Source organism: Apostichopus japonicus, chromosome 22 (assembly GCF_037975245.1).
Source record: "Apostichopus japonicus isolate 1M-3 chromosome 22, ASM3797524v1, whole genome shotgun sequence".
In the NCBI taxonomy this organism is placed as follows: domain Eukaryota; kingdom Metazoa; phylum Echinodermata; class Holothuroidea; order Aspidochirotida; family Stichopodidae; genus Apostichopus; species Apostichopus japonicus.
This window is the reverse complement of record NC_092582.1, coordinates 12,017,749-12,042,275: the sequence shown is the minus strand read 5'-3', so window position 1 is coordinate 12,042,275 and position 24,527 is coordinate 12,017,749. Positions and strand designations below refer to the sequence as shown.

The window sequence follows — 24,527 nt, the reverse complement described above, 5'->3', positions numbered from 1 at the left end:
AATGAGTAGCTGCAGCCATTGTACCAGTGAACCCTTTACATGCCTTGCCATCAACATCAGTTGTTAGGCACTTCTCCTTCAGTGGGTTCTTACCAGTAAGTAATATGGATGCACAAATCTTTCCACCATTCTGTTCATCTTTGACATTGGCATCTTTACTGAACAGCCCTCATTGCCTGGAAATTGCAACTTGTGACTCCTTCTTCTATTCATTTCACCAATTAAGTTACAGTTGTTACTGTGATTGTAATCAAAATTAAATTTATCCATGGTGACATTCTCAACAATTACATCTCTGTATTGGCTTGCACGAACAAATGGAGTCTTGCTTTTTGCATTACGCAGACAGGTATGATATTGACGATCATATTCTGCAAAAATTGGAGAGTCTTTTGAGAGGCCATGCAGTTGCAGTGTCTTCTTTATACACCCCTTTTCTGACATATCATTTTCATTCATTTCTTCTATTGCAGGTCCAAACTTGGTTGGCTGACTTTTGTAGTGTTCTGACAGCGGGACTGGGAAGAGAGATGCTGCTGAGCAATCTATGAGCTGCACTTGAACTGATCTACATCTGATGCAAGCCTAACTGCCGTGCAATGTTTAGTTCTGTGGGATTCTTGCCAGGTTTGCTTCTTGGTTTAAACATTTGTAGATGGGCAAGAGCTTACAGTACCTTTGTATCTTCAGAGAATGCATTCAAACACAACCTTTGAGCCAAGTGCCACAAATTCTTCATATCTAAGTTTGCAAGAGGAATAGGTGCCACATCAGAAGGGGTAGGCATGTCACCAGTGCGGTTGGCATCAGCTGTACGAGCTGTAAAACCGAACCTGTTACCTGGCTTCAATGTTGTTGCACGCCTACCAAACATATCTTTCCTTTTACCCATTAAAATATAACAATTTCCTAGTGACCTATTCAGTGGCGTCTTTCGCGACTGACTGCACTTTTGTTCTGAACTTTTTTCGATACATTTGTCTCCACTGGCGCTCACTTCACAAAGTTATTAGCCTCCCCAACCAAATGTTTTTTACCTACTGAAAGAAAGATAATTTGCAATGTGTTTTTCAATGGTTAAACTGATATTATTACTACCATAAATATTGTATTGACTTCCCCAATTTTCTAACCAATATGGAAGGGTAATAACACAGCATATGATTGTATGTTATTGGCATGCGATGTAAAAACTGGTGCATGACTATATGAAATGCACATTGACATGTGTAACACGCGAAACGTGAACAATTTTGGTTATATTTTTCCCAAATCAGCCCCCCCAAATCATATTGGGCCCCTACGTCTATGACGGTAGTTCTATTAGGCATTTTTTTGGAGTATTCAAAATCATACCAAGTTTTGTGTGGTGGAGTATAAGAATCGCGAGATACAATATATGAAAGTGGCAAGACAAACGTGGTAAATATGTCTGATTAAAGGCCAATTTTGACTGAAATTTTTCAATTTTTAGGTCATTCACAATCACAGGAATATATGAAAAGGCCTAGATAAACTGTAGTGCGACAGTCAGAAATTCCAACTGTCGCACTCCAATTTTCCAACTATCGTCAGTTTTATCAAGTTCGGGGGTGAGACACCCCCCACACCCACCCCCCCTCTAGCCACGTCTCTGGGTGTAAGTCACAACTTCTCAAACAATCATTAAAAGAGGTTTAATGTGGAGTCTAAAAAATTTCAATTGTTAGTTAAGATGGCATAATCCTATTAGCATTTACATCAATCCACCACAAGTGTTCTCATTCAGAAAAAGCAACAGGAGAACAACTTTCTTGATATGTTATCAATTAGGGTCTGGTGTTTTCTTGGCAGGAATGTTAAGGAGCATGAAAGAGAGTACAAGTGATACAAAAATTTGGTCAGTTGAGGTAAGTTTAGACCAATTTAGACCTCTCTGGAACAGCATACAAAAATTGATTTCTGCTGAGTAAAGAGGTTTGTTTACAAGTGAGGAAAACTTCAGTCTCTCATAGTAAACAAGCAATCTGCATGGTTATGATATAGAAAATTGAGGGTGCTATGAATGGCCAACTTGTCAGCTACCCAGTTATTGGTTGCATTAAGCTTGTGGGAGCTAAATAGATTAAGGGATCACATTACTTTTTGATTTAGTGTGTATTGGGGCATTTTAATAGGTGTGTACTACCACAGACCCTTTTATCATGCCGACTAGTATTCAGCAATTGGTTGAGCATAATTGTGTGTCTATGTGTAGGACATTTTATTTGACTGCATAAGAATCATAAACATTTTCAGAAGTCCAACACCTGTTAACAAACAATTTAATAACTTGTTAGTACTTTTATTTTACCATCATTTGGTCAGCATAGAATGCCATTAGTTGAATCACAGAAACTATATTTGATAAGTTGAAACTATGAACAATCAACAGTGTGTTTTGTTTGTTTTCTATCAAAATAGGAATTAATGGCCAAAGAAGTTCAAAATTCCAAGGCTGCTACTAGTGCTTGAGGGAAGACTAAAAGCAGAAAGAATGCCTAATGACAGAGAAAGAAGACATATTATACAGACACTGTGTGACTACATGGTAGGATATACATGGCTAAAATAGGTAAACAGTTTAATACTGTAAATTCACACTATATCATTGCCAAACAGCTCTAATAATCACGAGGAGCGATTTAATGCTGCAACGTTACGCTGGATTAACTATCTCAAGACCCGACTTGCATTCGATAGATACTAATAGTGGGCCCAACTTACAATAAAGTGAGCCTAACAAGTAACTTTGAAACACTTCTTAAGTTCAGGCTCAACCTTGAAACTAATTTTTCCCGATGACCTTCAAAACTTGTTTTGCGACAAGCTCTGCTAACCTTTCAACCAGAGACAAAAAAAATCATATTTGCTCACGCTCGAAATGATGCTGATTTAATACTTGCTCGCAGATTCCTCAACATCATGTGGATTTACTGCGTTACTAGCGGGGCCCTATGTGGGTGAAAGTGATTTGTATGTGCTTCTTCGTGCACTGCTGACAGCCGCCCGGTTCATACATTTGTATACTCCCACCTACTGTACAAAAACCAGTGTCTAATATTTATAATATATATATGTTTATGAGCTTGCCGAACATTACAACATCATACAGAAAGCCATGCCGGACAAAATTATATTTAATGATTATAGTAACATATACATTAGTTACTATTTATAAATATATGATATGCAAATATGTCATGCATAACCTATATACACGAAGTGTATGAGTAATCTGAATATAATACGGCATTACTTGTATATATATATATATATATATATATATATATATATATATATATATATATATATATATATACATATATTTATATATATATATATATATATATATATATATATACTGTATATACTGTGTATATATATATATATATACTGTATATATATATATATATATATATATATATATATACATACATACATATATCTGTATATATATATATCTATATATATTATAGATATATTTATCTATATATATATATATATCTATATATATTATAGATATATTTATCTATATATATATGTTATAGATATATATATATTGTAATAAACGTTAACTATTTCGAGTCCATTGCTGCTCGGAGTTCAGCGATCGTCAGGCCTACTGATCCGTAATAAAGTATGGGTTGCTATTCCACGAACTACCATTTGGGTTTGACACGGCTGGGTGGTTTTTTTTTGTGTCTGTTGCCATGTCTACAGGTAGAGATGAGCTCGCTTCTCTAGTTGAGCGTGTTGCCTTTGAGGGTGGTAATTTGGAGCTTTTCTTTGCAAAGATTGCATAGACCAGACTGCCGCTTGTGCATTTGGACTGTGACACAATTTCCCAGTGTATTGAATATTCAGCTTTTTTCTCCTTGAGTTGCCAGATGTGTTTAGAGAGTTCCGTTTCTTTCTTATATCGGTCATGTTGGAATGATTTGGTGTGGTTGTTGTATCTCTTCTTAAATTCTCCGCTCGCGAGGCCTATGTATGACGCGTTGTCGGTTCCTGACGTGACGGTGGCTTTGTAAATGACGTCATTAACCAAGCAGTTGCCGCGAAGTGTGGCAACTGTCTACTTCTCGGCAGTTGCATGTCTTTTCCTGGGGGGGGGTTGGCTCGTTTCTTTCATGACCTTTGAGTTGTGTGACTTGATGATCTGTTGCATGTTTCTCATACAGCTGTAACTTTATTTTGACTGTTGATCTGTTGAAGATTTTGTGTAGCTTGTTGGTCTGTGGGAATTGCTTGTCGATGAGTTTTAGGAAGTCCGCTGCAAAGTTGGTCTTTACGTTTTTGCTGTATGTGGGGTTGTACCATGTGATTTTTCTTGACCTGCGTTTCTTGTTCTGTTTGGTGTTTTTGTTTTCCTTGTTTTGGTATTTGATAGTATAGTTGTATCCAGCTGACCGGAGGACATGATTGTAGGTGGGTGCTGCTTTCTTGAATGTGTCCTGGTTAGATGATAGACCAGAGACTGTTCTTTCGATGGCTGGCGGTATGTTCTTTATTATTGCGGGCGGGTGGTTCGAGTGTTGGCTTACTGTATGTAGATTGGTTAGTTGTTTGGTTTTCTGTAGGGCTGGTATTCATGTTCAAAGTGACGTCAAGGAAGTTGACTGTTTTCAAGTTCGTTTGGACAGTGATTTTAAGTCCACATGTATGAACGATCTTGATTAGGGCTTTTCGTATTCTGTCTGCTTTGCTACCTGAGCATGACCTCATTACTGGTAGCCCATCGTCCCTGTATAGTCCCAAACCAGTGATATCGGGGTTTTTCTCCAGTTGGTTCAAAATGAATAGTCCCACCAATTTACAAACTTCCGCTTTGTCAAATGCACCCATTGAGACGTGGAATTGGTTACCCGTGTCTCTCTTCTCTTTTGCCCTTGTGATCGTGAAGGAGAGATCGCCTTGCGTGCATGATAGTCTTGTATTCAGTATCAATTCTGGTGTATGCTTTGGCCCATGCTAGACATTTGTGTATGAGATCCTTGCTTATTGAAGGGTAAAAATCAACAATATCGAAGACCAGAAAGGTGAGACTGCTCTTTTCCTGTATATTTTTAATCCATTCCAGTACGCTTGTGGTATGTTTGCATTTATGTGGTCAAGCATGGCCTTGCTCACTCGTCCCATTTCAGTTTTTTTTTGTGTTTATTAGCCTGCATTTTGTGTTATCTTGAAAAATTTCTTTGTGGTCCTTGATTGTCACGAAAGCCGTTTTGGGTCCAGTTTTATTTATTCGGTTACCTATAGTATTTTTAATTTGTCAGCTAGACTTGTGTATTCATTGTCTGTTTCGGTGGCGGTGTTGAGGTCCGCATATTTGTATTTCTGAGATATGTTTACAGTTAGCAACCCACCATATTTGGCGGGGTCCATCTTGTACATGTTCCTGGTTTTGTCCGCCTCTACGAAGATTTCTTTAGAGGATGTGATGTTTTCTATGTCCTTCTTGAGGTTGGACAGGAACTTCTCCGTCACTTCCTTGAACTTAATGTTCTCGACCATTTCCAGCATATCGGACTCGAATGAGACCAACTCCGGGATTTGTGGTGGGACGCATCTCGATTTTAGCCCGTATGCATCGGTGGTGGCGGTGTTGTCCTCGTCACGGCTGGTGTCACTCGTTTCCGCATCGGTGTCATTGTCGGCCAGAATAAATAATGCTCTCCATCGCATCCGTTTATCAGCTTCTCTGTCATCTCTAGCAGTCTTTTCAAGTATTCTCTAGTTGATGGCAAAGGAATGTTCTTGCCCGAGTAGTTCATGTTGTATCGTTCCATACTAAGCTGTAAAAGCATGTACTGCTGTTAGTAAGTAGAGTGCTCAACCGAGGTTCAGGAGCCAAACTATAAAATATAGCTAAAATACTATCAACGGTGAGAGGGCTCAATACCGAAGTAGAGCATGATATATATATATATATTGATATATATATATATTGTAATAAACATTAAATTATTAAGAGTCCATTGCTAATCAGAGTTTCACTCTTGTACAAGTAGTTGTACAGCAATCGTCAGGCGTACTGATCTGTAATCAAGTATGGGTCGCTATTCCACGAACTACCATACATATATATATCAGCATCCATAGCCTAGTGGTTAGGGTGTCCGCGTACAGAGCGGAAGGCCTGTGGTTCGAATCCCGGTGGAGGCTGAAAGTTTTTTCACTGTTCTTGATTTTCCAACTCATTACGATTTTCATTTATATATATATATATATATATATATATATATATATATATATATATATATATAAATAGATATATATTTTTTTGGGTCAAGTTTAGAGGATAAATCTGTTCTTCGTCTGGACAAACATCATATTTCTTTACGCAGGTAGGCTTAGTCCCTCCATATATGATGGGCTGTAATTGTTGTACTCCGCAATCCTTACTCCTGTGAGTCCTGTCACTGTACCCATCCCAAATCCCTACCTTTCTCACCCCTCTGGAATCCATTTAACATTCAACTGTTAGACTACACTGCTACTACAGTATTTGAACATTACGGTGGAGTAATTGCACACAAGAATAATCAAAACAGAATATTTTGGAAAACAAAAGTCGATAATAAGTAGTTTATTATATAAACAGTATCAGTAAATGGAGCAAGAATAAGCTGTAACAGAAACCAACAGGGTAGGATGCAGAGATATTTATATATTGAAAGCTTTTATTTAATGCAGTTTGGTGCCTTGAATCAGCAATTGCAGTTTTTACCTAAGTACCCAGTTTATTAATGTACTCTCATTAAGAATCCGGAGGGGGCACAGCCACTATTTCGAGGGAGAGAATTAGAAATTGTCTTTGATTTTCATTGAGATAGCAGGGGCACTACGACAACTTTGTAGTTTTAGTAGGAAAACAAGGCTATTTACATACACTTGTGAAAAGGCACCAAGGGGCATTGTTTCCAGAGTGAGAAAAAACATTGTTTCCAGAGAAAGAAACATTGAAACAAAGAAACAAGAAACATTGTTTCCAGAGTGAGAAAAAACAATTTTAAGAGCAACTTTTTTTCAGTGGTTTTTTGAAAGTGTACATCAAAACCTTAACATTTCCTGCAGCTGCTGAATATTTACTGGCTCTTGGCACAAATTTCGCTGGAGTTTTGGACAATCTTAGAGCCCTGACTTAGATGATAATGTTGTAGGATGATCAAGAGGGCACCTAAGGCATTGAAAGGGTTAAAAGGCATACCGCAGTTGTTGCTATCAGTGATGGATGATTTTTAAGCTCATTACCGCAAGAGGTATTTTGCCATTCACCTGCTTCCTGACGTACATATTTTTACGTTCATAGAGTGTGTTTTGTTTGTTCTTCTTTCACCCTCTGTCTGTCTACATTGTTGGTTCTCTTTTCTTTCATCTTCCGCTGCAGTTTATTCTCCCCACAAAAAGTGGCTATAGAAAATTTAGGAGATACGGCTCAGTCCGAGTACAAGCATGGCTCATCTCTGAACACGGAGTCCAGTGGTAGCGATAGTTACAGGGACATTTTAACCAGTCATAAGTAAGTTTCACTCTCTAAACATGTTTTATTTTAAGCAAGGTTTTGTCAGCTGGCAACATATTATCTATGTTTTATTCTTTTGTAAAACAATTCAAAAATAAGAAACTGACTGGGAAAAGTAAATGCAATGTATTGAGACAAGTTATTGGATAATCCCAAACTGAATGTTTACTTACCATAAATGTAACTTGTTGAAAGGTAACGCTGTGTTTTGGTAACGACATTTTAAACTATCTCAAGTTGTAAAGGATTGGGAAGGTTAATAGAACTCGATTTGGGGTGGGGGTGAGTGGAGGAGGGGTGGGCGGCTAAAATAAGCTGCTTAAACGATATGATTTTTAAATTTACAATATAAACAGTTGACTGTACTGAAAACTGCACAGTGCATTTTTAAGTAGACCACTATCTATTTCTTGCTGTAAAGCAGAACTGTTTGTGACCTTGTGTTGAGTTTGTTTTGATCTCATCTCCCTTCATGTAATGAATAGGGAGATGAGATATTGTACTTCACCCCACATCAAAAATGTGAGTGAGTGAGTGTGCATGTGTATGTCTGTGTGCGTGAGTGAGTGAGCAAAACTAAGTATGTCGCAAACTCCTCCTAGACCCCAAGTCTTGTTGAGTTCAAGCTTGGTGGGTGGGTGCCTGACCATGTTAACTCATGCCTGCATGATTGATGACGTCAAAGAGGTCGAAGGTCAAGAAATCTAAAAATTAGTTTTTAGCCATTTTCTGCATGCCAACTTGTTGGACAAAGGCATTAAACCACATTATATGTAGAGAATGAAGAGACAAAAACAAGACAGATTTAGCTGTTAAGGCTTGTAGTTAACAGGTCAATTTAGTTAAAGTTAAAATTGGTCTAAATTGTGCAAAAGAGTGTGTCCTAGACTGTTAGTCCGATCAGGTTCAAACTTGGTGGGTAGGTGCCTGACCATGTACTGTAAACTTGATCTTTGGTGATTGTCTAAATGTCATAGGTGAAAGGTCAAATACCCAGAAAGTGTAGCCATTTTCTGCTTGTCAGCATGTTGGAAAAAGTTGTTACTTGTTTTGTCCTTTTTGGCCTCCCTTGTTCCTCTCCCGCGTTTGAGGGGCATGCATGTGTTGTATGCTCTTGTACGAGTGGAGAAAACGACTAGCCATGTGCGCACATGGTGTCATCGACGACAGACCAAAAAGCAATTGAGAGACAAGATTTTCATAGTAAGTCGCAAGATTTTCATGGTAGCAGAGCGAGGTGCGCCAAAGAGATATAATGGCGCAATCTTATAAAGTTCCGCCCAAGTTGGGCGATGATTCATCTTACGATACGTGGAAAAACAAAGTCGAAATTTGGAAACTGGTAACCGACCTGGCTCCAGAAAAGCAAGCCCTGGCGATAGCACTGTCCCTTACTGGGAAAGCGAGAGAGACCGCCCTGCAAATTAAAGCTGACGACCTCAATAAAAGTACGGGGTTGAACACTCTTTTCAAAGAATTGGATTCTGTCTATAAAAGAGAAGAGATAGACAGTGCATATGAAGCATACACCGCGTTTGACACCTTCAGACAGGGTGAGTTGCAACCGATTACGGAATATATCGCGCAGTTCGAGTTGCTGTAAAATAAAACGAAGAACTACAACATGACCCTCCCAGATTCCGTGTTGGCATTTAAATTGCTGGATAATGCCAATCTCACAAGAAAAGATAGACAAATGGCCCAAACAGCATGTGGCGAAATTAAGTTCGGACAAATGAAGTCGGCACTAAAACGTATTTTTAGTGAACAGCACGGTAAGGCTTGTTTCGATAGTACAGATACATATAGCGTTAGGCCTAACCACTATACTAACGCAGTTAGGTCCATGAAGAATGGAACATTTGAAGAGGCATTTGCTACGGAATCAAACGTTAGGTTTAGTAGGCCTAGTAACGAACGATACCCAAATGGAGGCAAATCGAAATCAATGCATAACAATGATCAGACCATTCGAGGCACCAACCCACTGAACAGATTCGGTAAGAGGACAAAGTGTGCAGTTTGTGAGTCTATCTTCCATTGGGCTAAGGATTGTCCAGATAGAAATAATATGCAGCAATCAGTCAAAGTTGCTGAATCTACTGATCATTGTTGGGTTCAGAAGAAACAGGAATCAGTTAATATGACACTTTTTAGTAAGAGCGAAGACACACGGGGTAAAGTTGAGAATGAAATTTTTATGGCTGAATCTTTTGGTGCTGCAGTACTTGACACTGCTTGCACAAAAACAGTTTGTGGAATAAAGTGGTATGAACAATACCTGGATAATCTTACTGAGGAAGAGCGTAGACAAGTCATCAACTCCGAAAGTGATCAAGAGTTTAAGTTTGGGGATGGAGATGTGTTTAAGTCTAGTCAGAATTCTACTATCCCAGCCATCATTGGGAGTACTGCCTGCAAAATCTCCACCGCAATTGTGGAATGTGATATTCCTTTGCTCCTTAGTAAGGATTCCTTAAAAAAGGCTAACACAATATTAGACTTGACAACTGATAGGGCCACTATGTTTGGAGAGGCAGTCGATTTAGAGCTAACCTCTAGTGGCCATTACTGTGTTGGCTTACTAAAGAAAGAACCACATTATGGACCCTGTAATGAAGATTGCAATGTGGATGAAGTGTTAGCTGTCCATGTTGACCCAGCCTGTAAAGATGGAGACAATCTGGAAGAAGTATTACCTATCAATGCTGATGAGGAAGTTGATCTTAGGCAGAATTGGGACAAGTTGAAATTGCTGAAGTTGCATAGGCAATTTGGGCATGCTTCGGTTGAAAAACTTAAGCCCTTCCTAAAAGGGGCTGGCATTTTGGACAGCAAGGTTTATGACACACTTAGTGGGGTTATCAAAGATTGTGAAGTGTGTATCAAGTTTAAAAGAGCTCCACCAAAACCTGCAGTTTGTTTGCCTCTGGCTAACAATTTCAATGAAGTGGTTGCCATGGACCTGCATGAAATTCGGCCAAATCTCTGGTACCTGCACATTATAGATCTGTTCACCAGATACAGCTCGGCAGCTCTTATAACTGACAAGAAATCGTCAACCATTTGTAAGAAGTTTTTGCATTGTTGGATTAGTGTCCATGGGCCTCCAAAATCCATTCTAACTGATAATGGCAGAGAATTCAACAACCAAGAGATGCATGACTTGGCAGAAAACTTTAATATTACAGTTAAGACTACTGCAGCAGAGAGTCCATGGAGTAATGGCCTCATGGAGAGACATAACAGAACATTAACAGAGATACTAAACAAGGTCAACAGTGACCCTAACATGGATTTAGAAACTGCCCTAGCTTGGTCAGTCAATGCGAAAAATTCTCTTGGAAAATGTTCATGGTTACAGTTCGCATCAGCTGGTTTATGGATGCAACCCCAACTTGCCTACCACTCTAAATGATGGACTTCCAGCTTTAGAAGGGACATCAACAAGTGAGTATGTTACTAGACACTTGACTGCATTACATGCTGCAAGAAAGGGATTCATTGCAGCTGAATCTTCAGAAAGAATACGGAGAGCCCTCCGAAAACAAGTGAGAACACTTGATAACTTTGTCACAGGTGATAAAGTGTATTACAAGAGATTAGAAAGCAATGAGTGGAAGGGACCTGGTGTGGTCATTGGTCAAGATGGGGTAGTTGTTTTTGTCAGGCATGGTGGAACTTATGTTCGGGTACACAGGTGTAGGTTAACAAAATTTAAAGATTCTACCAACGTCAGTGCAGAAGGTATCACTAAAAAAATTGTTGATAGCACAACGGATAATTTTATTGCCAGTAAAGTCAGAGAAGATGATAATTCCCCTCAGGTCAATGTAGAGGCTGATGATGACAGTGACGAAGAAATTATTCCTCAACGTGAAAATGCACATCCTCAGAGCCATTCTCTTAGATCAAATATGTCGCAAGTAACCCCTCAAATAGGACAATTCATGAAGTTCTCCTCTGGTGATGGAGAAAGAAAAGTTGTAAAGATCTTGTCTCGTGCAGGAAAGGCCTCAGGAAAACATAACAATTGGTATAATGTTGAGTATTTTGAGCCACACTCAGCAGCTGGTTTGAAACAATCAATTGATATGGGGAGAGTCAGCAATTTAGAAATAGCCAATGCTCCTGACAATCCTGAAAACATCCTTATTGTAGAAAGCTCTTTTGACAAGGCCAAGCAGGAAGAGTTGCAGAAATGGAAAGAATTTGCAGTATACAAAGAAGTTAAAGATGTAGGCCAAAGGTGCATTTCAACAAGGTGGATTTGTACTATTAAAGAATCTCCTGAGGGGAATGTTCAAAAGGCACGTCTAGTTGCCAGATGCTTTGAAGACTTAGAGCGGAGTGGCATCAAAACAGATTCCCCCACTTGTGATAAAGAATCACTTAGGGTTATTTTTTCCATTGTTGCCCAGAAAGCATGGAAACTGAAATCCATGGATATAAAAACTGCCTTTTTGCAAGGGACGCAGTTTAGCAGAAACATATTTGTTCGTCCGCCAAAAGAAGCGAAAGTAGAGCATTCAGTTTGGCATCTCCAGAAATGTGTTTATGGACTGAGTGATGCATCCCTTTGCTGGTACAATAAGGTCAAAGAAGTGATGTTGGACTGTGGGGCAGCTGTATCTTCTGTTGATCCAGCAGTGTTTTATTGGTTCACTGAAGAACTAAGAGGGATCTTGGCAAGTCATGTTGATGACTTCATTTGGGCAGGAGATGACAAATTTGAAAGAGATGTCATTGATAAGATAAAAGCTCGCTTGTGTGTAGGCCAGGAAGAGGCAGAGTCCTTCCAATACATTGGTTTGCACTTACAGTCTGAAAGTTGTTATGTTACATTAGATCAACACAAGTATGCGCAGTCACTTCAACCTGTTCCAATTCGGAAGGAGAGAGCCAGAGAAAAGGAACTCCCTCTTACTTCGGAGGAAACCGACAAGTTACGCTCAAAAGTCGGCCAGCTATTATGGATTGCTAATCAAACTAGACCAGATGTATTATTTGATGTTTCCTCCTTGTGTTCCACTCTGAAGAATGCCAAAGTGTTGGATCTATTGGAAACTAACAAAGTCATACGTAAAATTCACTCTGAAAATGTAAGACTGAGCTATCATGGGAAGAAAAGATTCTTTGAAACTAGTTGTTTTCAGTGATGCTTCCTTGGGTAACCTACAGGATGGTGGGAGCCAGGGAGGATATGTTATTTTCCTCACAGGTGACAATGGCTGTATGTCACCACTTGCTTGGCAATCCAAGAAGATCAGAAGAGTTGTTCGCAGCACCCTTTCAGCTGAAGCTTTGGCCATGGCAGATGGAATCGACACAGGCATTTTTCTGGCTACAATATTTTGTGAACTCTTCTTTGGAAATCCAAGCCCAAAGCTATTACCATTGGTGTGTATTACTGACAATCACTCTCTTTACGACACCATAAATTCAACGAATCATGTCCATGAGAAACGCTTACGTATTGAGATCAGTGGAATCAAAGAGCTCATTCTCTCCAAACAAATTTCCTCTCTCAAGTGGAGCGAAGCAAAGACTCAAGTTGCTGACTGCCTCACTAAAAAGGGGGCTTCCTCTCATGCTTTGTTACGGTTATTAGAGGAAGGTTTTTGGGAGCACCAGGACTAGGTCTCCCCGAAGGACTTTTGTAAATAGTTTTGTTTTCCTTTCGTTGGATTCCTTCGCTTTGTTTTCTTTTTTTAAGAAGGGGGAGTTGTTACTTGTTTTGTCCTTTTTGGCCTCCCTTGTTCCTCTCCCGCGTTTGAGGGGCATGCATGTGTTGTATGCTCTTGTACGAGTGGAGAAAACGACTAGCCATGTGCGCACATGGTGTCATCGACGACAGACCAAAAGGCAATTGAGAGACAAGATTTTCATAGTAAGTCGCAAGACTTTCAAAAGTCATTAAACCACAAATATGTTGACTATAATGAGACAAATTTTAAATTAGAACTTATGCAGTTGTTTAGGGTCAAGGTCAAAGTTCATTGTAGATCCATTCCATCATAAAAGAGATGAGTACCATAGATTGCCATCTTGTCTTTTGTTTTAATCGTAATAGATGCTAAGATCCCATAACAAGGGAGTTTAATAGGCAAGTTTCAGGAGAGATACTGTATGATTGATAAAGATGGCTACCTTCAAGGTATGCAAGGAATTAATATGACTAAGATGATTAAGATGATTAAGATGAAGCAATCCATGGCAGAATGAAGGTGAGATGACAAAACTATTAATTAATGGATCATTCAACTGTCAATTTGAGTATAGTTTCATTAGAGTAATGTACGTTTAATTGCTTTGTTCAAGGGCTGTCCTAACATGTTAGTGTTAAATATTATGAGATGCAAGGTTAAATTGCGACTAACATGCAACATCATGTAACATGTTGAAAATTTCAAGTTTCATTGCTTACACTACATTTCTTTTTAATAGAATGTTGAGTGAAACTACCCACTGCTGTAGGGGATGAAACATTTGGTGTTTAATCCACAAGCTCCAGCTCATTCATTGGGGCTTAAATTTCAACTCCTACCCAGATCCCAACAAAGAGAGTAGTTGGTCTGCTCTGTAATGCGACAATAGCATAAGAGACGGTGGTATGAACAGACCTTATGGGGAAAAAGTTAACACGTCATTTAATTTGTATATTTATTTGTTTCATCACAATTTACAGTGTGACGGGAAGTCTCCTATAAAGCCTGTAAGGCTTAACAAAGTAGGAGACTCCCCAAAAAGAAAAAAGAAAGAAAAACTTAAGAATAGAAAAAGAAAAGTTAATAGTAGCATCTACAATGATGAAATAATCGAATTGACTTTACTTGAAATTAATAATGTTAATAAGCAATCCTAAAAATCTTTATATTGATCTTAATCGCAAACACACACAAGAATATATACATCAATAGTGAGAAATAATTACAGTTTGGAGATTCATTTTGAATACAGAGTGAAAATGAAAGTGAAAGTGAAAATATGAAAGTGAAAGTGAAAGTGAAATGAAATGTGGAAATGAAAGTGAAAATATTCCCCATCTTGGTGGGGTGGAATTCATTTCCCCTGTGGGTTGTATAACAAAAGAGAAATCTGTAAGCAACGATGATTATTAATGCATCTTTGCGTGATTGATTACTAATCCATCTTTGCGTGATTGATTATTAATCCATATTTGCATGATTGATTATTATACAAATATTGAATGGTTATGAGTGCAACAGTGCAAATATTACATGAGTTGAAAGATGGAATGTTCCATTCAACGGGGCGCAGCAGAGTTGAATGGAACAAATTACATCTTTCAACGAATGAAATATTTGCACTATTGCACGAATGGAAACCATTCATTATTTGTTTTATACAACATATTATATTAAGATGGGTAAAATGCACTCATGTAACCGATTGTTTTGAACAGACAGGTTTCTCTGCTCTCTTACCATTGAAAAAGTGCTACCAAAAAATTATAACTCATGGTTCTATTTCATAGAGTGGAATAGAGCGGATTTTGCATGCAATCAACGAGCAATTGACCAATGAAATGACCAGACTACAATTAGGTGTTGTATAATAATCCATATTTGTATGATTGATTATTAATCCATCTTCTTTCTGCTTAGACGTTGAAGGACAGCGTAGTAAAATCAGAGGATTCCGTGAAGAGACTGTTAGCGGAAATCAAGATGCTAGGTCAAAGGGTCGTTCAATCTCATAAAGCCGTACAGAAGGAGGAAGAGCCAGGTACATTTTCAAGTTTCTTCCTTTTGAGTTTGGTACGTTGAGAGTACAAGATGGATATGATGCTCGCATTGTATAAAATTATTGGTAGCAGTATGCTGGAGACAATGGGTTGTAGGACTATTGTTTGCGAGTGGGTCACAGATATGGTCATGTGCGAAGAAAGTTGGAATGAATTTCAAAACTAACCAATGAGTCTGTCTTGCGTACAAAGATTTACTTCGCTGCTAAATAAACCCAAGCGCGTTTAGCAGGAGTGTCAAGCATAAATCAGGGTTTAAATTTGGTTAAAATGTTCTATTTATGGTAGTTCACAAGCGAGAATGTTACCTAACTTATATGGAATTGATGCCAAGTTTTTGTATTGAATGAGTGCAGTTGTTAAATTATTTGTCCCCGCCCTCCCCACCCCCAGAAAGAAGTATCCCTAACTGTGATGGAATATCACTTAGTAATATTCAGTCTTACCGAAGGCGATGGAGTACAACAGAGTTGAGGAGAGTGGAATTTTCCGAAGGTTAAAGTGTCACTGTTCCCCTGATCAACACGGGAATGATGCTAACTTTGTTAATTAAGGCGAGGATAACAGCTACTGTAGGTACTTGACTCCAAAAAGAACTCGGACATGTGGGTGTATAGAACAGTAAAATATAGTGTTACAATTACCGACTGAAACACCCGTTCATATAGAACTCGGACATGTGGGTGTATAGAGCAGAAAAATATAGTGATACAATTACCGACTGAAAGACCCCTTCATGAAATTACACCCTTCATATAAATCACAAATTAGGGAATACTAGAATTATAGCATTAGGAAATTCTAGAAATTAATTCTAGAAATCTCTTTCACGTCTTCAAATGACAATTTCAATCCAAAAGTTCGGTAAGCTTCAGGTCGCTGTCACTGTTTCACCAACTCCCGTCTCTTGGGCCACTTTCTCTTTAGGCCAGCACCCCTTGTCTCTCTTGCTCCACTGATGATTGTCGAGAACTGCAGGGTACAAAATACGTTAACTAGTATTTTGTCTAAATAATTGCTCTGGAATTATCCCGAGGGTATTTGTAAGACGAACCCTAACCACAGTGAATCTTCCTGCAGATGTGAATTTCCCTTTGGGATATTGAAAACGCATAACACATAATAACATAAATAATTACATAAACCCACCACCAAGTCCTAAATAATCACAAGGCTCCCAATTCTATAATGCCCCCACTAACTGCTCCAATACAACACTTACTATATGCATACTATCTCTACCCCTAGGGCAGCTTCAATGGCCAGGATTATTCTAGAACATAATCTATGTATGTAAAATATCATGCCATACCCCAAGACACAATTCTCCTCTCTAAAGTGATCCCTGATTGCATTATCTTGTAACACATATTACTAAGTATCATTGACATATCCCCTAGGCTAGAGCCAAAGTTACCTAGGTCAGGATACAAACCCCCACAATAACAGTGACACTTCAATAAGCAATGAATAGAATAAATAATTCTAATACCTTGAAACATCATTCCCACATAACAAGGATAAATAATGTGACTTACTTCACTGGGCTTTGACTTGCTCTCCAGGTACAGACTGGCGCCACAATACATCCACACAGAACCGGTTACTGGTCAAATTAACTCAGGTGGTGACAATAAATAATATATGTTTTTTTGCATGTAAAATGTTGGCCTCGCAGGCTAAGCTTCAAGCATCTCAACAAGCCTGAATACAACTTAGTGCCCTCACAGGGTCTTACCACAACAGCAATAATAACCACACACCACGCCCACAGAGGACACAGCCAGTCTTGTACAACTGTACCTTTCAAACCCTGGGAGTCAAGTGAGAAATATTCTCCAACTCTGAAATGATTGCATACCATGTACTCAGGGACGTAGCTAAGGCCTGATGATTGGGGGTTGTAGTGTCTGAAATTCCAAGTGGATGGGTTTTGGAGGAAGAAAATTCTGACTGCTGCCTTGTACCCATCCCCCCCCCCCCCCCCCCCCGTACTACTCGTCAACATTAACATGTCGAACGTGCAGAAATTTTTTTCGATACATTTGTACACAGGCCCTCACTTCACAAATTTATTAATCACTCTGGCTAAGCAAGTTAGCAACTGAGTAAAGTTATCTGCTTCTAGGCTACATAGAATACTAACTACAAAAGCTATGTTAATGTAACAAAGGGGAAATTGTTTTGCAACAAATTATATTCGACGACATAGTGAATTACCAAAAAATACAGTGCTTTTTACTAGCACGCTTAATATTGTTTTCTTGGGGGGGCGGCTATTTATCACTCACATGAAAAACTTTCAATTGTGCACTTCATTCCAACTGAGCATTCAGAATGAAGTGAACAATTTGCAGAAAAATGTTGAGTTGACGAGATATGATAAGTTGTCAATTAAACATTTTGCAGAAAAATGTCCAATTGATGAGATAGGCTATGATAAGTAATTGTCAGTTAAACATTTTCAGAAATTTTTCAATTGCTCAGTTAAAGCAACTGAGCAATCCAACATTTTTCTGATTTTGATAAGATTTTATCTTGTTATCTAAACAATTTACTGAAAAATGTCAACTTATGGGGCAAAGTTTTTCTTATTGATGGCACTTTTAAGCTTCCGTAGAGGGCAGGTCCAAGCTATTGTATCCCTAGAAGCCAAATTTCAAACTTTACTGAAACACCCTAAATGTGGTGTCATGTTAAAGCTGAATTATTGAAGTTTCAGATTTTCATAATTTTTTTGAATTTTTTTCCCTATTCAAACAATAACAGCCAGCTAATTTGCATAAATTCGAATTGCAGTGTGACGTACGGGACATTTGGAATCCTATTTCGCTGCCAGCAATATGAACTTATTGAATATAAGTTATGTGGGACATGATACACTGTTCCTTCCAATAATTTTGACATATTATGTTTGGGGGTTCATTAATTAAATATGCTAATTAGCTAGTGTCCAAATACTGATGTCCCGTACGTCACAATTTTCGGCACTTTTTTCAAGTTTTGATATGGAGGAACAATTTTTTTTTTTGTGATATTCTATAAAGTTCTAATTAAGAACATTGCTCAACAATATCCATCCCCAAAAAATTTAAATAATATTCACTGCAAATCTAATTATCAAATTTAAAAATGTGACGTACGGGACAAAATGTGACGTACGGGACACAGTGTGGTGGAAACCCTGTATTTATACATAATAAACATGCATGGGCTCCAATGGGGACCTATACTGAAAACCTTCCAACACTTACAAGTTTATTTTGTTGAAAGCTGGTAGTTGCAACTTATAATCCCTGCATGCCTGAAGAGCACATCTTGGCACCAAATAAACTATTGACTGATGACCACCAACAGCCCAGGTGTTTTTTGACTATTGGGAAGTCAATTGTGCGTGTGGGGGATACAGAATCATCTACAATGCTATTCAACATTGACACTGAATGAGGACGACTTCAAGAATGTTGAGTTTGCATTTCAAAATTTGATAGGCCTATTGTGAAGTGTGATTATGATAATGTGCAACTATGTTCTTGTTTCCAGAACTTAGATAGTAGACATTGAGATTTTTAGTTATAAGTGTAGAGTTTCGCTCGCCCAATTTTGCATAGGACAATCACTCATGAGTTTGTTCAATAACCAGTATTAGGTCTATAGAGTTTTCTTTGTTGTACTATGTAGTTTCATAGATGGACATTACGTGGCATTACTGTGGACATTTTGGTATACAGGTATTTTGATTTTTGAATGGGATGAATCATATTTCAACTTCAGGGTAATTTGTGGGCAATATGATACAGTGTTGTATAGTATATACCAATTTTTAAACAGTTTTGCATCAAAACTTTGCACCTTGAATCATTTGTGGTCTAACAAAGCAAGAATTGATGTTCTGACTATTTGGTCTGGTAACCAGTATTAGATCTATAGAGTTTTCTTTGTTGTACTAGTTTCATATATGGACATTACGTGGCATTACTGTGGACATTTAGGTATATTTTGAATAGGATGGATCATATTTCAACTTCAGGGTCATTAGTGGGGAGGTACAGTGTTGTACAGTATACTGTACATACCAAAACAGTTTTGCACCAAAACTTTGCATCTTGAATCATTTGTGGTCTAACAAAGCAAGAATTGTATGTTCTAACTATTTGGTCTGGTAACAAGTATTAGGTCTATAGAGTTTTCTTTGTTGTACTGGTTTCAAAGATGGACATTACGTGGCATTACTGTGGACATTTTGGTATATTTGAATGGGATGGATCATATTTCAACTTCAGGGTCAATAGTTGAGAGTATGATACAGTGTTGTACAGTATACATACCAAAACAGTTTTGCACCAAAACTTTGCATCTTGAATCATTTGTAGTCTAAAAAAGCTAGAATTGATGTTATGAGTATTGATGTATGTGTAGAGTAGATTTATACTTTATGCATTCTATGTTTTATGTGGAATGATCTCACAATTACAGTCACTGCTCTTTTCCGTATCCCAGAAAGAAGGAAATATGGCATGAAATTACCAATGACATTGTTCTGGAATATCCAAATTAATGTTTTTATGTAGAAATCAGCTTGTTATGGTATATTCAGGAATAAAAATATGAGTTTTCATAGTCAATTTGTATATGGACAAATTGTCCCGTACGTCACATGTCCCGTACGTCACAGGACAATTTTCATTTGTGTAACCACTGTACCGGAATGGCTTCATATTTTTTTCTAATATGTTACAGCTTAGCCCTTGGAAGGTTAGGCTATTCACTAGTTATAACAGCTTGATCACTGCCCTCCTAATTTCAGAGCGGTTTCAGCTTTGCTCTTTAGTAAAAAAAACACAAAATTCTCTGGTCCCGTACGTCACACTGCACATTAATTAAGATGGGACCTAATTAAAGCAAGTGTAGGAAATCTTCATGAGTTTGTTTTAAAGTAGCAGCAATAACAAATATGAAAACCTGAAAAAGTTTCTGGAAAATAGATTTTATACAACTTTTAGACAAATTTAAGTCTCTGAAATGTCCCGTACGTCACAGTTCAAATAGCTTGGACCTGCCCTAGATTAACATTGCACGTTTTAATCGTATACCATACAATGTATATCCTGAACTTACTTGAAGCTAGCGCACAGGGTCAACCCAGCCAATAGCAAAATTAATACATGAATTAACCGAATTGAAGCTGGCGAACTTTGTACAGTAGTTCTATTAGAATTTTTTTTTTTTTAAGTATTCAAAATCATACAAAGTTTTGTATGGTGGAGTATAAGGATCGCGAGATACAATTTCTCAACGTGACAAGGAAAACGTGGTAAATATCACTGATCAAAGGTCAATTTTGACCAAAAATTTTAGGTCAATCAAAAATTACAAGAATATGTGAAAATGAGAGTGCGACAGTCGGAAAATTAGAGTGCGACAGTTGGAAAATTTAGAGTGCGACAGTCGGAAATTCCGACTGTGGCACTGAAATTTTCCAACTATCGTCAGTTTTACCAAGATTGGGGGGGTGAGACACCCCCCCCATACCCCCCCTCTAGCGACGTCCCTGCATGTACTGCTCAAAACAATACATAACACAAAACAAGACACAAACAAGACAAATATACAGGACACAAAGGGATAAAGCCACTACCTTCAAGGCAGGTTCAATCTAGCTTTGGCCATTCAGAGTCACTCAAGTGATGCATAAGGCAATACAATAGGGACTTGTATCTGCTGTGACATAAAGAATACATCAAGTTTATTTACTTCGTCCTCAGATTTAGTGTAAAGTATTTTTTTTGGGGGTGAATATTGTAAGGATAACAAGCTTTTTCCTTTTTTCCTAGAACTGAATAAGTATTCACGCAAAGCAAATTGCTCTTTTTACCCATCATCAAAGTAGCTGTGCAGTTACTAGTGTATTGGAAACAATATTATACCTGCCATAAGTTTTGCCATATGCTACTGTGCATTTTTTTGGGGGGGAGGGGGGGTTTCCCTTAAATTGTATGTGCATTGTGTCACGTTTGTTTTGACAAATAAGGCTTTGTTCTGTGCAGTGATAATCTTTTCCTATAATCCCAGAGATATAAATATAAATATATTTAGAGGAAAATCTTGAAAAAGGTTGTAACAAAATTAACGCCGGGTCAGGCCAGATCTTTCTGGAAACCATACACGTAATGAGACTAGGAGAGAATTGTTCTGGGAGGATGGGAGAGGGGGGGGCGGGTTTTAGTGGAATATTTAGGAACATTGCAGTTATTGTGTGTTGTTCTCCATGTCAATTAAAGACCTGTTATTTATGTGTAAATTAACACCTAGTTACTTAGTATTTTGCTGTTTGGATGCAGCCAGGGGTGGGACCTAGATTCCCCATCTCTTAGATTTTGTCTGTAACCCCACCAAAACACATATCCAGTACCACTAAACCCACTCCGAACTCTGTTGCTCCATTTACCCGAGCGAATCTTGCTATGAAATTGACTGACTTGCTACACAAGTGCAAAGATACTGGGCATTTTTTTTTCCATTAACAGAAACTCTAGTGTTATCATCAATATAATGATAAAAAAAATGGAGAAACTTTCAGCACATGTATTCAAAATAGTAAACACTTACTTATTGCGTCCACTCCACCCTCCAGTTTAATATTCTGGCTTTGCTTTCTTATTATGTGCAGGTTTGAGATGTAGTACATTTCTCCATCCGTGTTATTGTCAGATAATGAAATGAGAATGAGAATTAATAAAATTGTAAAAGAAATGTTTCCTTCCTCGACAGTATGACTTCATATCCGTCACTTCTTCAGTATCTACCTAAATGAAAAATGTAGGCTGAATTTTAGACACAATAATGTCGTAGTCCACCAGAACAACAGAACCAGGAGTGCGTTGTGGTCAAGTGGTTAAGGCAGTGGACTTGTGATCTAAGGATTACAGGTTCAAGCCCTGGCCAGATCATTGCGTTGTGTCCTTGGGCAAGGCGCTTTATCTCCATTGCCTCTCTTCACCCAGGTGTATAAATGGGGACCTGCGAGGTAACTTGTAAAAATATAGTTGCGTGCGCCGGTTTGTGGCTGCACCCTATGGGAAGTCCCCCGGGGGACACGTGGTTGTGGTGCACTGTGGTGCCCCAGGAGAGATTGATTGAATTGTGCACACTTTGGTGTGTGGGTGTGACAAGTTACCAATGACCAGGGGTTAAGTTGTAAAGTCATGTGAGGAGGCATTAGCCTCATACAAGATTGTAAACCTTCAACTTTAACTTTAACTTTAACAAGGTTAATTTGAGATTTTACACTCACACACTGCTGAACCAGTTCCAAGCTATTCACTGTTAAAATATGCTAAACCTCCGATATGTTCCTTTAATGGCTAACTTGATGATGTTATCAGCTCTTCTAGAACAGGCTTTAATGTTAATGTTAAGTTTTGTTAACCCATTGCTTTACATAAATTCTCACTCAACCAAAGCATGTTCCTTTAACTTGATATTAAAACAACAACACCCTTGCACCCATTGAAAGAAAATTAAACACCATCCATCCAAAAGTTGACAAATTTGTACTACCACTGTAAACATGTCATTTGAGACAGGTAAATATCTTTTTGTGATTTTGTGCTGGATCTGAGGAACTCAGCTAAATGGTTAAAGTATTAGACTAAATAGTCTTGTCACTCTAAACTGATGAACCTCGGCAAATTAATGGGTCGTTTCCTTACAAATTAAAAGTGGCATAAAAATTCCAGTCTGGTCTGATAGCGCTGTTTTTCAACCGTTCACAACAAATTCACTGAGGTTTGTTAAACTTTGTTTCTAAAGTCATCTTTTTTATGAATTTTTCCTTCATGTCTTTTCATTGTAATATAGCTTGTAAATCTATTGCAATCAAAAACTTTTACATTTTTTTTTACATTTTATAATAATATTCTGTAACTACTGTAGTTGATACAACAATACTAGACATTTCACTAGTAGATGGGTTATAAATAAAAAAATAAAAAATTGACATTTCTGACATTACATAAGTTAGGGAAATCATTAAATGTTCTTAGATCTCTGTCTGTGGCTCTGACTCCCTCCCACCAAGAAAGTGTTAATCCCCCACCCCCTCCTATCACCCAAAGCAATCCGTTTTTGCCCTTAAAATTATTGGCTATCGTTGACTCATTCGAGTCTTCAAATGTAACATGCATGATCTACACTTTATGCAGAGTTCTTACGTCTACATGGCTTGTGTATTCCTATCTAGTAATTTTCTTTCATACTCTTTTATGGACAGAACCACCTATGGTGTCCACCATGGAACAGCTCCCCGAGAGACCTCCAGAAGACTTAAATTTTGGAAGAGACTTGGGAAGATGACAAAACATCAGACAGAGACAATAAATTGGAATCCCAAGCCCCTGTAGCCGATTCAGATCCCTACTCTAGTCTCATTATGGACATGAAAACCTCCATCTCACCTCCGAGTTAAGTACAGTCTAACTCTTACCAGATCAGGAAAGGCTTACCAGACGATAACCTCCTGAAGGCAGAAGAAGACAGAAAAGTTTGTTCCAATTCTGGTATCGACGTGCCGAACGCTTCATCAATCCAAAATGACAAGCTGATGGAAGTTTCCCCCAAAGGGATTAGAAATAGGACTAAAGTTGAAGAAGAATCGGAAAGTGATTCGATCCAGCTACCAGAAAGACCTGCCGGTCTCAAACTTTCAGCATCACAAACTTTTTGAGCGATGTTGCAGCTTCTTAAAAGATATATTTATTATTATTATTTGTTTCATCACATAGTATTACAAGGTGAACAAGACAATAAAAGTACAAATAAGTAAAATATGTGAATGGTAGTCAACTAAGAAACCCTTTTGGGCTTAATCGAATAGAGTATTCCCTATCTGCATGTACATATATATATGTAAATATTTATATATATATATATATATATATATATATATATATATATATATATATATATATATATATATATATATATATATATATATATATATATATGTATATATATGTTAGCTTTTCTACTTCTTTTTTTTGTATCACCATGCGTGTAAATATTGAAGCACTAAGATATGCAGTATTTTTCCTTGAAATAGCCAGAGATATAATAGAGAACACTGTTATGGAAGCTACTAAAAACTCTTGAAAAAACTGCTGTCCTAAATTTTAAGGAATAGTTTGGCAGAATTTTTTTCTGGGGAAATCTATC

The 24,527-nt window shown here is 37.9% G+C and overlaps 2 protein-coding genes across 10 annotated transcripts in view; both read left to right on the top strand.

Moving 5' to 3' along the window:
* The window catches only part of LOC139964169 (uncharacterized), a 33,519-nt gene extending 19,840 nt beyond the window's left edge, over nt 1–13,679 (top strand). For 3 of the 8 annotated variants that reach the window (XM_071965553.1, XM_071965555.1, XM_071965559.1), the window contains one exon: nt 1–457. The gene's annotated coding sequence lies outside the window, so the exon portion shown is untranslated. Of the gene's footprint in view, nt 628–2,442; nt 2,570–5,541; nt 6,295–7,411; nt 7,544–13,619 lie in introns of those variants that run through there. The other 5 variants (XM_071965557.1, XM_071965556.1, XR_011791892.1 and 2 more) reach the window with 4 other exon arrangements.
* LOC139964166 (uncharacterized) lies at nt 10,862–24,273 on the top strand. Of its 2 annotated transcripts, XM_071965543.1 has the most exons (4): nt 10,862–13,436; nt 13,994–14,112; nt 15,175–15,295; nt 23,587–24,273. In XM_071965543.1, exon 1 carries the CDS (start codon nt 10,873–10,875, stop codon nt 12,703–12,705), a length of 1,833 nt encoding a protein of 610 aa, XP_071821644.1. In that variant the 5' UTR covers nt 10,862–10,872; the 3' UTR covers nt 12,706–13,436; nt 13,994–14,112; nt 15,175–15,295; nt 23,587–24,273. The 2 variants fall into 2 exon arrangements, with proteins under 2 accessions (XP_071821644.1, XP_071821643.1); XM_071965542.1 differs by lacking the exon at nt 13,994–14,112.
* The last annotated feature ends 254 nt before the right edge of the window (nt 24,274–24,527 follow it).

Coding starts and splice junctions, on each gene's coding strand:
- LOC139964166 (XM_071965542.1), top strand. CDS start 10,873: ATGCGAAAAATTCTCTTGGAAAATGTTCATGGTTACAGTTCGCATCAG.